At 41.2% G+C, this 16358-nt stretch overlaps 1 protein-coding gene across 38 annotated transcripts in view; it reads right to left on the reverse strand.

The window, feature by feature from the left end:
• The window catches only part of DTNB (dystrobrevin beta), a 318860-nt gene that overhangs the window by 269170 nt on the left and 33332 nt on the right, over window positions 1–16358 (reverse strand). For all 38 annotated transcript variants that reach the window (XM_074395059.1, XM_074395056.1, XM_074395051.1 and 35 more), the window contains exon 2: window positions 9176–9243. Coding sequence is in view for 32 of the 38 variants with exons in the window: in XM_039477463.2 (XP_039333397.1) it covers window positions 9176–9242 (67 nt within the window). In the remaining 6 variants the exon portion in view is untranslated. The remainder of the gene's footprint in view (window positions 1–9175; window positions 9244–16358) is intronic.

Here is a 16358-nt window from a genome sequence, read left to right on the forward strand (position 1 = left end):
CTCAGCCAGGGCTCTTTTAACATTTAACCTGAGAGACTGTTTCAGGCCATGATAGGAAGCTGGGGTCAAACATGCCTCACTCTACACCTCTGGCATTACTGTCAACACAGACCTTAAGTTTAACACGAAACATGTTACAACCTATTCTCTCTGAAGCCTGCTACCTGGAGGCTTTATCTGCATGATACAACTTTGGTCTCCACGACCTCTTACTACAACCCAGACTTTCCTTTCCATCAATCCCAGGTCTTTGGGTAAACTCAACTAACAGTCAACCAGAAAACTTTCCAATCCACTTTATAAGCTGGAAGGCCCCGCCTCACCCCTTCAAGTTGTTCTGCCTTTCTGAACCAAACCAATGTGTTTCTCAAATGTATTTGATTTTAGTCTCATGCCTCCTTAAAATGTATAAAACCAAGCTGCAGCCCAACCACCTTGGGCACAAGTTCTCAGGGCCTACTGAGGGCTGTGTTATGAACCACAGTCACTCATATTTAGCTTAGAATAGATCTCTTCAAATATTTTACAGAATTTGACACTTTTCCTCAACAGAAAATATGAAATATATGAGTATTCACTAAAAAGGCGAGACAGAATAAACTCTTCAGTTACAAGACAAAGATTGTCATACTGTTTTTTTAAAAAATATATTCTAGCTTATGCTACTTAAAAGAGACAAAAATCTAAGAATTCAGAAATTTTTAAAGTAAAAGAATTAAAAGATATATACTGTACTAAGTATGCTAACTGAAAGAAAGCCAGCATTAGCTGTATCAATATGCTACAAAATAGATTTCAAAGCATCAGAAGCATTACTAGATAAAAAGGGTAAGTATATAATGACAAAAGATTCACTTTCCTAGGTAGACATAACATTTTAAAGGTACATGCACCTAAGAATTAAAGTTTCAAAAGCTAACAGAAGTACAGGAAAAAACAGAATAACGTTGATCAAAGCAGAAATGTTTAACATCTCTCAGTGATTAAGATCAAGCAATCAAATCACCAAGGACAAAAAAATATTTTAACGAAATATGCAAGAAGCTTGATCTAAATAATGCAGAAATCATACACATTTTCAAGTACTCATGGAATATCTGGAAAAACACAAAGATTCTAGATCTTCCCTCATTTCCTGACCCAAATTTTTTAACTAAAACATTTACTTTCAAATTTTAAAAGCTACTCCAGCTGGGTACAGTGCCCCATGCCTGTAATTCCAGCACTTTGGGAGACCAAGATGGAAGGACCACTTGAGCCCTGTAGTTCCCAGACCAGCCTGGGCAACATAGCAATACTCTGTCTCTATCAATCAGTCAATCAACCAACCAACCAACCAATCAAAAAAAGGATATTTCTAAGTAATTAATAATAAAAATTAGAGAAAATAGAGAACTGATCATGAAAAATAGTAATTATCAGAACACTTGGAATGAAAAAAAAATAATGGAAAAGTTTATTCTTAAATGCTTACATAAGAAAAAAAAAAAGGGGCCGGGCGCGGTGGCTCAAGCCTGTAATCCCAGCACTTTGGGAGGCCGAGGCGGGTGGATCACGAGGTCGAGAGATCGAGACCATCCTGGTCAACATGGTGAAACCCCGTCTCTACTAAAGGTGCAAAAAATTAGCTGGGCATGGTGGTGCGTGCCTGTAATCCCAGCTACTCAGGAGGCTGAGGCAGGAGAATTGCCTGAGCCCAGGAGGCGGAGGTTGCGGTGAGCCGAGATCGCGCCATTGCACTCCAGCCTGGGTAACAAGAGCGAAACTCCGTCTCAAAAAAAAAAAAAAAAGAAAAAAAAAAAAGGCCTGACATAAAAAAACAAATGGCCTTAGCAACCCAACATAAGAAGTTAGAAAAATAACAGAATTGCCTAAATGTGAAGAGGAAAATAAACAGCACAAATGAGGCAGAGAACAAAGATACATTAAGAGGACCAATAAAGCCAAAAGTCAGTCCTTTGCCAATAAAACTGGTAAACTTTAGAAAAGACAAAATAAAATCAGAATCTCTGAGCATGGAGGCCTGGTATCAAGTACCTTGTAGAATCAACCGGAGAACTTTCACGTTAGCACCAGAGTTGAGGATTACTCTTCTCATCTGTTACCTGTCATTTTTCTTAAGTGATTTTATATCATGTAAGAATCATAAACTGTCACCTTATTTCTATGTAATATATTCCATTCTTCTTTTAATAAATACTTATTGAGGCACCACCATAATAAACAGATGTGATCCTTATTCTCGTGTTGCTTAGGGTCTAAAAGAGAAAATATTAAGCAAAGAAAGAATAAACTAATTTGATCACTGTTCATAACAAAATGTAAAAATGTTGCCTAAAAACATAAAGGCATAAGGATACTATATAAAGTCATCATAGTGAAGGTAACACAGGGTTGAAAAATACAAACTATGTAACAAACCTACACAGGTACTCCCTCAATCTAAAAGTTACAATTATTTTTTTTTAAAGAGCTCCAAAATGAAATATTCTGAAAATTAAAGTTAAAAATATACAAACTATTTAGATTATTAAATTATTACGGCTTCTTATATGCTACAATGGCAGAGTTGAGTAGCTGGACAAAGAACTCATCATACGGCCTGCAAATCCTAAAATATTTACTTTCTGGCTCTTTAAGAAAAAGGTGGCTGGCCCCAGCACTATATTAACAGAGTAAAGAAGATATTCGTTCATCTCAAGGGAAGCAGAAAACACTGATAAAATTCAATATTCATTCATGACTTAAGAACATAGCCAGGCATGGTGGCTCATGCCTGTAATCCCAGCACTTTGGGAGGCTGAGGCGGGTGGATTATGAGGTCAGGGGTTCGAGACCAGCTTGATCAACATGGATAAACCCCGTCTCTACTAAAAACACAAAATTAGCCAGGCATGATGGCGCAAGCCTGTAATCCCAGCTACTCAGAAGGCTGAGGGGGAAGAATCGCTTGAACCTAAGAGGTAGAAGTTGCAGTGAGTCAAGATCATGCCACTGCGAGGAGGAGAGAGATCCAAGATGGCTTATCACTAGCAGCTCGAGATTGTAGCTCCCAGTGAAAGCGTAAAGAACGAGAGGACGCCACACCTTCACATGAATTCTTGTTGCTCACGCACCAGGAGATTCCCAGCGGAGGAGCCCCACGGGTCGCCAGCGCGACTCTTGTGACCGGCGAGGCGGTTTTGCCGCCGCCTTGGAGCGACGGTTCTTGGTGCAGAGTCAGAAAAGCACCATCAGTCTTAACGCTGCTGATTTAGTTGGTGCAGTGGGTTGCTGAGATTTCGGCGCTGAGAATCAGTAAGTTGGACCTCCACTCAGAAACCCAATTACAAAGACGGTAATTATAAAGATCACAGATGGATAAATCTACAACGAAGGGAAGAAAACAGACAAAAAAGGCTGAGAATACCCAAGATCAGAACGCCTCTCCCTCAGCAGGGGATCACAGTTCCTCATCAGCAACAGAACAAGGCTTGATGGAGAACGAGTGTGTTCCAATTACAGAAGCAGGCTTCAAAATGTGGATAATGAGAAACTTCTGTGAATTAAAAGAACTTGTTTTAAACCAATCTAAAGAAACTAAGAACTTTGAAAAAAGATTTGACGAAATGTTAACAAGAATACACAATTTAGAGAGGAAAATAAGTGAATTGATGGAGCTGAAAAACACAATACGAGAACTACGTGAAGTATGCACAAGTTTTAACAGCCGAGTTGATCAAGCAGAAGAAAGGATATCAGAGGTCGAAGACCAACTCAATGAAATAAAATAAGAAGACAAGATTAGAGAAAAAAGGATAAAAAGGAACGAGCAAAGTCTCCAAGAAATATGGGGCTATGTGAAAAGACCTAATCTACGCTTGATAGGTGTACCTGAATGTGACGAAGAGAATGAATCCAAGCTGGAAAATACGCTTCAGGACATTATTCAGGAAAATTTTCCCAACTTAGTAAGGCAGGGTAATATTCAACTCCAGGTAATACAGAGAACACCACAGAGATATTCCTCAAGAAGAGCAACGCCAAGGCACATAATCGTCAGATTCACCAGGGTTGAAATGAAGGAGAAAATACTAAGGGCAGCCAGAGAGAAAGGTCAGGTTACCCACAAAGGGAAGCCTATCAGACTTACAGCAGATCTCTCAGCAGAAACCCTACAAGCCAGAAGAGAGTGGGGACCAATATTTAATATCCTTAAAGAAAAGAACTTTCAACCCAGAATTTCACATCCAGCCAAACTAAGCTTCACAAGTGAAGGAAAAATAAAGTTTTTTGTGAATAAGCAAGCAGAGATTTCATCACCACCAGGCCTGCTTTAAAAGAGCTTCTGAAAGAACCACTACACATAGAAAGGAACAAACAGTATCAGCCTTTCTAAAAAAATACCAAAAAGTAAACAGCATCAATATAATGAAGAATTTACATCAACTAATGGGCAAAATAGCCAGCTAATATTAAATGGCAGTATTAAACTCACATATATTATTATTAATTCTAAATTTAAATTGACTAAATTCCCCAATCCAAAGACAGGCAATTTGAATAAAAAACTAAAACCCATCAGTATGCTGCATCTAGACCCATCTCACATTCAAGGATACACAAAGACTCAAAACAAGGGATGGAGAAGGATTTACCAACCAAACAGAAAGTTAAAATAAATAAACGAAAAGCAGAAGTTACAATTAAGCAACAACGATCAAAAGAAGCAAAGAAGGACATTATATAATGATAAAAGGATCAATGCAACAACAAGAAGAGTTAAAGATCCTAAATATATACGCACCCAATACAGGAATACGTAGATCAGTACCACATCATATCAACTTAGAAGTTTAAACGAAATGTTGGTTGGCTCCTTGTTTGTTATTCTCTTCCCTCATTTTCTTTTACATCTCCATTATTAAGGACAATTATAGGCATACCGATATTTAGACTGCATTCTAGCCCGGGCAATAAAGCAATACCCCCATTCTCTCTCCCTCTTCCTCTTTCTCTTTCTTCCTCTTCTTTATTCTTTTTCTTATAAAAAAAAAAAAAGATCGTGCCACTGCACTCTAGCCTGGGCGACAGAGTAAGACTCCATCTCAATAAAAAGGAAAAAAAAATAATTATAATGATTCCTGGCAAATTAGGACATATTAGTTCTTTCACCTTTATCAGGTTAACCTGCAGCAACCATCACTCTTAACAGTGAAATATCAGAAACAATCCTATGAAAATCAAAAACAAGACAAGGATGTCTGCTGTCCTTCCTACTTTTCAGTATAATATCTGTGGCCCTAACCAGTACACTGGGTCAAGAAAAGGCATAAGGATTACAATTATAAAAGGAAGAGTCAAGACTGTCTTTCTTTAAAAATGGTATAGTTACTGGCCAGGCACAGTAGCTCATATCTGTAATCCCAGCGCTTTGGGAGGTCGAGGTGGGAGAATCAGTTGAGCCAACCTGGGCACCATAATGTGAACCCATCTCTATGAAAAACAAGAAAATTAGCCAGGTCTGATGGCACACGCCCGTGGTCCCAGATACCCAGAAGTCTGAAGCAGGAGATGAACTGAGCCCCGGAGGTTGAGCCTGCAGTGACCTGTGATCATGCCACTGCACTCCAGCCTGAGCGACAGAGCAAGACACGGTCTCAAAGAAAAAGAAAAAAAGAAAAACAATGGTATGGTTTTACCTACCTAAGTAGACACTGATATTAAGACTAGTAAGAGCTGAGAAAGAGTACTATGAACAGCTGCCTCTTCTCTGCCATGGTCCTCCGCTTGTTCCCACTTTCCTCAATCATCCTAGATTCAAAATTGTCATACTAAAATCAACATACTAAATGATATAACTGAATAATGGCTGGAAAAAGGTGATTCTGGCATCCAAAGAAAGTAGTTATATGGGAGTCTCTGGTTGACGTTGCTGGAAATTAGGGGGTGGGTCCTCCAGCAGAGCATACTATAGTCACCCATGCAATTCTGCCTGTGAAGGAACAGCGGAGACCCAAGAAGCCATACTCACCAGGTGTCTCCCCAACTGACTGTCAGCCTTAGGTTTGTTATAGAGGATGACAATTCCTATGACGTTTTGTGTAAGAGTAGTAACATTTATGAAGAAGTAAACCCAGTTCTTGGCAGGACTACTTCAGATCTCTACCCCGTCATGCCTGCACACTCATGTGTATTTACCTAAGGCACCTCAGCCTCTTCTGAGTATCAGGAATATCAGGAATTACTATGTTTGTGTATTTGGTTTCCCATTTTGTCTGCTTCCTTTTACTAAAATTGAAGTTTCATGAGTGAGGTCAGGGACTGTGTTCTGTTCTCCCCTGTAGCCCTAGCACCCAGAATAGTGCCTGGAGCATAGTAGATCCTCAATAAATGCACTTAAAGTTGAAGGGAAAAGAAGACCCCTATGCTGAGATTTGAAGGGTAGGCAGGAGCAGTGTGCCAGATGGCGGAGATAACCGTATTGTGCAAAGGCACAAGGCATGCAGCCACATGATCTGCAGGAAAGCCAATTCAGTATTCCTGGGAAGTAACATGCAAGGCATGTGATGGAAAAATTGGGAAGTAGGGGAAAGAGCAAAAAAGGTGCCAGAAGGGCCTTGTCTGGCATTCTCAGGAGTGGGGTCCTTCCCATTAAAGTAATAAGAAGCAAGTAAAGGAATGTAAGCAAAGAAGTAGCACACATTTAGGCTGGGCGCAGTGGCTCATGCCTGCAATCCCAGCACTTTGGGAGGCCAAGACAGGCAGATCACTTGAGGTCAGGAGTTTGAGACTATCTTGGCCAACATGGTGAAACTGCGTCTCTACTGAAAATACAAAAATTAGACAGGCATTGTGGCAGTGCCTATAACCCCAGCTACTCAGGAGGCTGAGGCAGGAGAATCGCTTGAACCTGGGAGGCAGAAGTTGCAGTGAGCCAAGACGGTGCCACTGCACTCCAGCCTGGGTAACTGAGCAAGACCCCATCTCAAAAAAAAAACAAGGCCAGGCGCAGTGGCTCACGCCTCTAATCCCAGCACTTTGGGAGGCCGAGGTGGGTGGATCGTGAGGTCAAGAAATCAAGGCCACCCTGGTCAACATGGTAAAACCCCGTCTCTACTAAAAATACAAAAAATTAGCTGGGCATGGTGGCACGTGCCTGTAATCCCAACTACTCAGGAGGCTGAGGCAGGAGAATTGCCTGAACCCAGGAGGCGGAGGTTGCGGTGAGCCGAGATCACACCATTGGACTCCAGCCTGGGTAACAAGAGGGAAACTCCGTCTCAAAAAAAAAAAAAAAAATCAAAAAAAAAAAAGCAGCACAAATTTATATAGTTCAATCTGGTAGCTGATCATAGCAGATTTGAGAGGTTCAAGACTAGAAAAAGGGATCAGGAAATTATTGCTTTTTCTCAGAAAAGTACCAATGATTAAAGAAAACATTAGTGATAAACACAACCATCCATAACAAGTATGTCCTACTCTGTGTCAGGCATTGTACCAAGTGCTTTATTCACATTATCTCATTTAATCTTCACAATTCTATGAAGTCAGTGCCATCCCTGCTTTATGGATGAGGAAACAGAGGCCCAGAGAGATTCAGTTAACTTGCCTAAGGTTATTCAGCCAGGAAGTGAGGCAGCCAAGATCCAAACTAAGCAGCCTAACTGCAAAGCTGGACTCAAAGCCACTGCGGTGTGACGAACAGATTCAGACTCATGTACTTGGTAAAACTCAGATGCCTTCTGATTTCTTTGGAGGTAGAAGGTGAGGTGAAAGGAAATGACTCCAAGGTATCTGGCTTGGATTACTAGCAATTAGAAATTTGGAACTACAAAAGTCCTTAATGATCACCCAGTCAGGCTGCCTATCCAATGCCAAAATTTCTCCTTTACCACCTCTAACAAATAGTTATCCAGCCTATGACTGACAGGACAACACATGACTTAGCTGAGTCAAACTCTGCCTACCATTACTAAGACCCTAACGATGTCAAATATGTTGAGAGTTGGGCCTTCTGAGATTTTTATCCCCTGATTTTCATACTGCGATATACAGAATTCTAGAATTCTGCTAGGACCCCGGGGGCTATCCCAGGCTGGCTCTTCCTCCTCTCTCCTGCTTCAGCCAAGCACTAGCAATTTTATAATACTCATATGTTGAGGGTCCTTGTAAGATGTCACCGAGAAAAAAAAAGTACAGTACTTTTAAAGGTTTCATGATCAAGGCCGGGCGCGGTGGCTCAAGCCTGTAATCCCAGCACTTTGGGAGGCCAAGGCGGGTGGATCACGAGGTCAAGAGATCGAGACCATCCTGGTCAACATGGTGAAACCCCGTCTCTACTAAAAATACAAAAAATTAGCTGGGCATGGTGGCGCGTGCCTGTAATCCCAGCTACTCGGGAGGCTGAGGCAGGAGAATTGCCTGAACCCAGGGGGCGGAGGTTGCGGTGAGCCGAGATCGCGCCATTGCACTCCAGCCTGGGTAACAAGAGCGAAACTCCGTCTCAAAAAAAAAAAAAAGGTTTCATGATCACTGGTCCAGACCAATACCCCTATTTCATGGCAAAGGAATTTGAGGTTCAGCAAATGCGACCTTGAGTTGGTCAAGGTCACATGGTCATGGTCACATAGACAAACAGTCACAGAGCAAAACAGTCCTGCAAGGATTGTGAACCACCCCACTTCTCTCAGCCATCTTCTTCTCTTTGTTTGAACTGTATACAACAATCTAATTTTTAACAGAACGTTTAAATTTAAAAATATATCAAAATACACATCCTTTTTAGTTTTCCAATAGCTCTAGGTGTCGCCCTAACACTTAATCCCCTTCTGTCTCAGAACTGGTATGTAGTAGAAGGTAACTAATATAATGTATTAATCACTAATCACCACCTGCAAGCTCATGGTAAATGGAGTTACAGCAAGAGATCTAAATTGACTGGCATGGTACAAAATCACAGACATTCTAGGTAACATTTCTGCCTTGTTATTTATGGCCTTGCCTAAGAAAGCAAGTCAACTCTATTAAAATACATGCTTTGGCTTGGGGTCCTTCCATTCCTTGATTCTTTAACTCTCATTCTTCTCTCTTGAAGCTTATAACATAAAACTTGTAATTGATTAAAAGCTATGACTTGATCAAAAAAAAAAACCACAAACATTCCTGCACATCTGAACAAGGACTCAAGACTCACGCATTTCTATGAAGAGCTGCCTCTTCTCTGCCATGGTCTTCCGCTTGTTCCCACTTTCCTCAATCATCCTAGAGACAAAGAAAGATACAATAAACCACTGTATAATTTGACAATTCAATCAAGTGCTAATCATTCTATTGTGAAGAGGTACAGAAAACCAAGTTGCAAATACACATTTTAAGATGGTATCAATAAAAATAAACAGGAAGCCTGATTCAGAAAAAGATAAACCACTGTCCTTTTACTTGATGGCTTCTAAAATATTAATCAATATTTATTTGAGCTCATACAATTGCTTACTGTGCTAAAAATATAAGCTGTCTTATTTTTAACTTCAGTTATTTTCTCTGCAGATTCCTGGATTAGTTGAGATAATTTCCCGTATCTCTACTGTTTCATTTAGATAAACATGTTACTAAATATAATTTAGAAAATAAATGTAATGAAAGGCTGTAATAAAGGACATAAGAACAGTTAGTTAATACATAAAAATATATATAAATAAAATATTCAATTTTATATTAAAGAAATAAGGTATTCATCCCTAATATGGTTTAGCTGTGTCCCCATTCAAATCTCAACTTGAATTGTATCTCCCAGAATTCCGATGTGTTGTGGGTGGGACCGAGAGGGTAACTGAATCATGGGGGCTGGTCATTCCCATGCTATACTCGTGATAGTTAATAAGTTTCATGAGATCTGATGGGTTTATCAGGGGTTTCCGCTTTTGCTTCTTCCTCATTTTCTCTTGCCGCCGCCATGTAAGAAGTGTCTTTCACCTCTAAGGCCTCCCCAAGTCATGTGGCACTGTAAGTCCAATCAAACCTTTTTTTTCTTTCCAGTCTTGGGTATGTCTTTATCAGCAGTGTGTAAATGGACTAATATAATCCCCTAACTAAAAAAGCTCCTAAATACGAATTTTCTATTACATGGTGACAGTAGTTTACATTAACAGACAGGCTATTCCAGTCACTTGGCAATCTCTTTATATGCATTATCTCATTTAATTCTCACAAAAACCCTATGTGCTGGAATTATTATTATCTCTATTATGCAGATTAGGAAGCAGACGTCTAATCTCTAAGTACTATAGACACTATTCTTTTTTTTTTTTAAAATGAATTTTAAATTTTATTTATTTTTAATTAATTAGAATTTATTTATTTATTTATTTATTTATTTATTTATTTATTGAGACGGAGTTTCACTCTTGTTACCCAGGCTGGAGTGCAATGGCGCGGTCTCGGCTCACTGCAACATCCGCTTCCTGGGTTCAGGCAATTCTCCTGCCTCAGCCTCCTGAGTAGCTGGGATTACAGGCACGCGCCACCATGCCCAGCTAATTTTTTTGTATTTTTAGTAGAGACGTGGTTTCACCATGTTGACAGGATGGTCTCGATCTCTCGACCTCGTGATCCACCCGCCTCGGCCTCCCAAAGTGCTGGGATTACAGGCTTGAGCCACCGCGCCCGGCGACACTATTCTTTTAGTATGTCTAAAGGAGTACTAACTTGCTCAAGGGCACACAACTATGAAGTGGCAGAATGGAATCCTAACTCTTTCATTAAACTTCTTAAATAATTATTGCTTGTAGATACATATTTCTAAACCTCTATGTCTAAAAAGCTAGAACAGGCCAGGTGTGGTGGCTCACACCTGTAATCCCAGCACTTTGGGAGGCCAAGGTGGTTGGATCACTTGAGGTCAGTAGTTTGAGACCAGCCTGGCCAACATGGTAAAACCCTGTCTCTACTAAAAATATAAAAATTAGCTGGAGATGGCGGTACACACTTGTAAATCCAGCTACTTGTGAGGCTGAGGCAAAAAGAATCGCTTGAATTTGGGAGGCACATGTTGCAGTGAGCCAAGATCACGCCACTGCAATCCAGCCTGGGCAACAGAGAGAGACTTCGTCTCAAAAAAAAACAATTAAAAAACAAAAAATAAGAAAAAACTGGAACACAAATAGCCTATTACATGAGCCTCACTGATACAAAGTTTGTGACAATTTCAGCTGCAGTTTGCCTTACTCTATTAAGAAAAAAATATCTATAGAGCATATGCCAAATAATTTCCCTAAGTAGATTAAACTGTGTAAATCATTTTCAAATATGATTAAACTCTTGCAGATTTAACTGTTGTAAGTCATTCTCAAATACACTGGAATCACAAATTATATGATGACTACAAATTACATATCCATTAAAGCAAGTTGCCTGGTTATAAAAAGTTGAGTTGTAATATAAAGAAAATTTTAAAATATAAATATATTTCTTAACATTTTACAATAAATATTCTGATTAAGACTGGCTCTTGCTGGGCGCAGTGGCTCAAGCCTGTAATCCCAGCACTTTGGGAGGCCGAGGCGGGTGGATCACGAGGTCAAGAGATCGAGACCATCCTGGTCAACATGGTGAAACCCCGTCTCTACTAAAGGTGCAAAAAATTAGCTGGGCATGGTGGCACGTGCCTGTAATTCCAGCTACTCAGGGGGCTGAGGCAGGAGAATTGCCTGAACCCAGGAGGCGGAGGTTGCGGTGAGCCGAGATCACGCCATTGCACTCCAGCCTCGGTAACAAGAGTGAAACTCCGTCTCAAAAAAAAAAAAAAAAAAAGACTGGCTCTTTAGGCCAAGTACAGTAGCTCACACATGTAATCCCAGCACTTTGGGATGCCAAGGTGGGAGATCGCTTGAGCCCAGGGGTTCAAGACCATGCTGGGCAACATGGCAAGCCTCCATCTCTACCAAAAAAAAAAAAAAAAAATCTTTAATTAGCCAAGCATGGTTACATGGGCCTGTGGTCCTAGCTACTCAGGAGGCTGAGGCAGGAGGATCACCTAAGCCCAGGAGCTGGAAGCTGCAGTGAGCTGTGATTGCACCACTGTAATCCAGCCTGGCTGACAGGGCAAGACTCTGTCCCTAAAAAAAAATTTATTTTTTTTTAAATAAAAGAGTCTTTGGACTTTCTGAAATAAAGCACAAACTAGATACTTTACAAATTATCTAAACTTACAAAATGATAGTATCCTAAAGTCACGTAAACGATTATTACAAACCTGAATCAAACAACACATAAAATCTGAACAGACCCCTTACCAAACGAGATATACAGAATGGCAAATAAGCATCTAAAAAAATGTTCAAAGAAAAAAAAAAAAAAACTCCACATCCGTTAGAATCGCCAAAATCCAGAACACTAATTGTAGGGAGGAGATCCCATAGTGCCGAAGCAGGAGCCAAAAGCCTCAGCCTATTTCCATATAAATAATGAAGAAGAAAGTAACTAGAAATATAACTATAGTAGTTATTAGTTATTCATAAGTGATCTTAATTCTTTTACTAATGCCTCTGATGTCGGATGTGTGAACTTGGGGCGACATTGTGAAATGAATGACCCTAAGGCAAGACACTTTAAGCCCTCTGTCACAGCCCCATAAAGGTTGCTGGAGGGCGCCTTGGCTGTGCAGCAGCGGAAGCACTGGGAAAGCGCCCGCTGTTCAGCCAGCTAGGGAAGGAGACATCCAAAACAGCTGAAACATCTCCTTCCTCGGAGGAGTTAGGAGAAAACTCCGATTCTCCAAGCTCTTGTCTTAAGGCCTGATGGCTGTCAGGTAGGCCTGCAGACATCCGGGGGCTTAATTGTCTCTATGTGATGCTGTGCTTCAATGGTCATGTTCCATGTCCACTCCCATGTTCTGCTTCTGCACCTGGTTCCTTTTTTCTTCTAAGAATTAATCAGTAGAAGTAACATAAATCTTAATGTCTTTGTGACAAGAACAGAAAAAGTACTGACGCATTATGCCCTTCCTGAGCCCCTACCTGCATGACACATGATGCACTTGACCCTATCACTGCCATGCCCTATCTACCCTGCCTCCAGTCTCCAACCACCTAGGCCACGCCCTACCTATCCTGCCCTCAGCAACTCAATAGAAGTGTAAGCATCCAGGCATTGGGGCCACTGCTGGTCTCCACGATTTGGTTAGCAGTGGACCCCTGGGCCCAAACTCTCTTTTCTCTCTCTCTATGTCTTGTGTCTTTTATTTCTACAATTTCTTGTGTCCACATCAGCAGGGAGAGGCTCATAGAACCCTGTAGGGCTGGACCCTACAACTAACAACAGCAAATGCCAGCGAGGATATGGAACAACAGAAACTCTCATTCATCGCCGGTGGGAATGCAAAATGGTATAGCCACTTTAGAAGCCTGGTGGTTTCTTATATAACTAAACATAATCTAACCATATGATTCAGCACACTCCTTGGTATTTACCCAAAGGAGGTGAACACTTATGTCCACACAAAAGCCTGCTCACGGATGTTTACACCACATTTATTCATAATTGCCAAAACTTGGAAGCAACCAAAGTGACTGGGTAAATTTTAGTATATCCAAATAATGCAATGTTATTCAGCACTAAGAAATGAGCTATCAGGCCATGAAAAGACATGAACGAACCTGGAATGCTTTCTACTAAATGGAAGTAGCCAATCTGAAAGACCATATACTGTACAGTATCAGTTATAGGATGTTCTAGAAAAGACAAAATTATGGTAAAAATATCAGTGATTCCCGTCATGGTGGAGAGGGAGGTGTGGATAAGCAGAAGACTTTAAGGGCCATGAAACTATTATAATGGTAGACATTATGTCATTATACATTGCCCAAACACATAGGATGTACATCACCAAGGATGAACCCTAATATTAAGTATGGAATTTGAATGATAATGCTGTATTAATGTAGGTTCAGCCACTGTAACACATGCAGCACTCTGGTGGGGGGCGGTCACAATGGGGAGGCTGTGCATATGAAAATCTCTGTACCTTCCACTCAATTTTGCTGTGAAGCCAGAACTGCTCTAAAAAATAGTCTATTTAAAGAAAAAAAATTGCCTAGAAAGCTTATTAAAACACTGATTATAGTCACAGTGAATAGAAGCAAAAATACAGAATAAAGCCTTTGTTTTTCTTTTTGGAGATGGAGTCTTGCTCTGTCGCCCCGGCTGGAGTGCAATGGCAAGATCTCAGCTCGCTGCAACCTCCACCTCCCAGATTCAAGCAATTCTCGTGCCTCAGCCTCCCAAGCAGCTAGGATTACAGGCACGTGCCACCATACCATGTGCCACCATGCCTGGCTAATTTTTATATTTTTAGTAGGGACGGGGTTTCACCATATTAGCCAGGCTGGTCTCCACCTCCCAGCCTCAAGTGGTCCAGCCGCCTCAGCCTCCTAAAGTGCTGGGATGACAGGCATGAGCCACTATACCTAGCCCCGTTCAGAAATTTCTTCCAGACTCAGTTGCCTGGGACTGGAGTGTGGGAAGAGGACAGATGTGGTTCGTTCACCGGCCATCTTAGACCTTCCCAATATACCTCTCACTCCTTCTCTTGACAACTCCCTTCTGTATCTTTCCTTCACTTTCTTCTACTACAGAATACTTTTTTTCCTTTTTTTCCCCGTCATCCTTCCATGCATATTATCCTCCAGCTTAATCACCAAAACCCTACCAGAGAGACATAATGCCCATTTTACAAATGAGGAAACAAAAGCTCAGAAAAAACAAATTATTTAATCAAGACTACAGGAACTGGCCGGGCGCGGTGGCTCAAGCCTGTAATCCCAGCACTTTGGGAGGCCGAGGCGGGTGGATCACAAGGTCAAAAGATCGAGACCATCCTGGTCAACATGGTGAAACCCTGTCTCTACTAAAAATGCAAAAAATTAGCTGGGCATGGTGGCACGTGCCTGTAATCCCAGCTACTCAGGAAGTTGAGGAGCCTGAACCCAGGAGGCGGAGGTTGTGGTGAGCCGAGATCGCGCCATTGCACTCCAGCCTGGGTAACAAGAGTGAAACTCCGTCTCAAAAAAAAAAAAAAAAAAAAAAAGACTACAGGAACTGATAAGTGCCAGGGCCAAGAGATGCAGCAATTCCACCCAATTCCAAAGCTCATGTTCTGTCCACCACACTGTACTGCTTCCATTTTAAAGCAGTATAGCTCCCTACTCACAAAACAAATTTCTGAGTTACTCTAGGTGAGTTCTATCATAACACAACCACCTTCAGAGATTGACCTGGTTCTCAACCAGGGACAATTGTGCCGCCATGGGACATTTAGTAATATCTACAGTCAGTTTTGGTTGGCACAACTGGGAGGGTGCTACTGGCATCTAGTAGACAGAGGTCAGGACACTGCTAAACATTCTACAATGCACAGGACAGTATTCCACAACAAAGCATCATCCAGTCCAAAAGGGCAACAGTGCTGAGGTTGAGAAACCTTGAGACAGCCCATTTAATGGAATTTTAAAAATAGTAAACGTTATAAAGCGGCCAGTATTAAATTTAGCCACTGTTCAACATGATATTCAACAGCAAAATAGTATCCTGAATTCTAACTATAGTTTTCTTTAGCCTTGAAACTCACCTTGTCATTCAATCTCTGCATCTCAAGTTCATCATTTATCAAATGGATATAATTGGGATATCTATTGGGAAGCGATGTGGAATAACAAAAGAATGAGTGTTTTAGTCCATTGAACTAAATTTCAAACACTAGCTCCAAGTTGGACTATGGAAAAATTACTTAATCATTCTGAACCTCAGATTCATCATCCGTGAAACTGTGATGATCACAAGCATCTTCCTCATGGATTATTGTAAGGACTCACATCAAATGCCTAGAACAATCCCCAGCACATAGTCAGTGCTCCCTAAGTGTTAGAATGAACCAGCACACCCAACTGATGCTAAGAAAAGTCTGTTACCCAACAGTAGCCATAACACTGGCATCATCTGTTGACCTAGCAAGTGTGGCAGACCCTGCCTTTACTGCATTACCCATGCTCCTCTAAGGCCTCACTGTCCAGTTTCTGGTTGCCAGCATCTGCATTTCTTTGCCTGAAGACAGACTGTGCTAAAAATTAGACCCAAGTTCCAATTATCAAAGCAAGCAAATTACAGAGATTCAATTCACGGTCCTGACAAGATTCTCCTGAACCCTCTAGGCCAGAAGCAGCTTTCTTCCTCTTACTACAAGAAGGCCGTCTCGCCTGTCTAGAAACTAAGCAGAGGTCTCAGCTGGGATGCATGCCTCCAAAGATGCCTGCCCTCCTGGAGATACGTGCCTACCTTCCTCACTACTTCTAGGCTAACAACCAGGCATTGTCAGAATAGGGAGG

This window comes from Saimiri boliviensis, chromosome 1, assembly GCF_048565385.1.
Source record: "Saimiri boliviensis isolate mSaiBol1 chromosome 1, mSaiBol1.pri, whole genome shotgun sequence".
Taxonomy (NCBI): Eukaryota; Metazoa; Chordata; class Mammalia; order Primates; family Cebidae; genus Saimiri; species Saimiri boliviensis.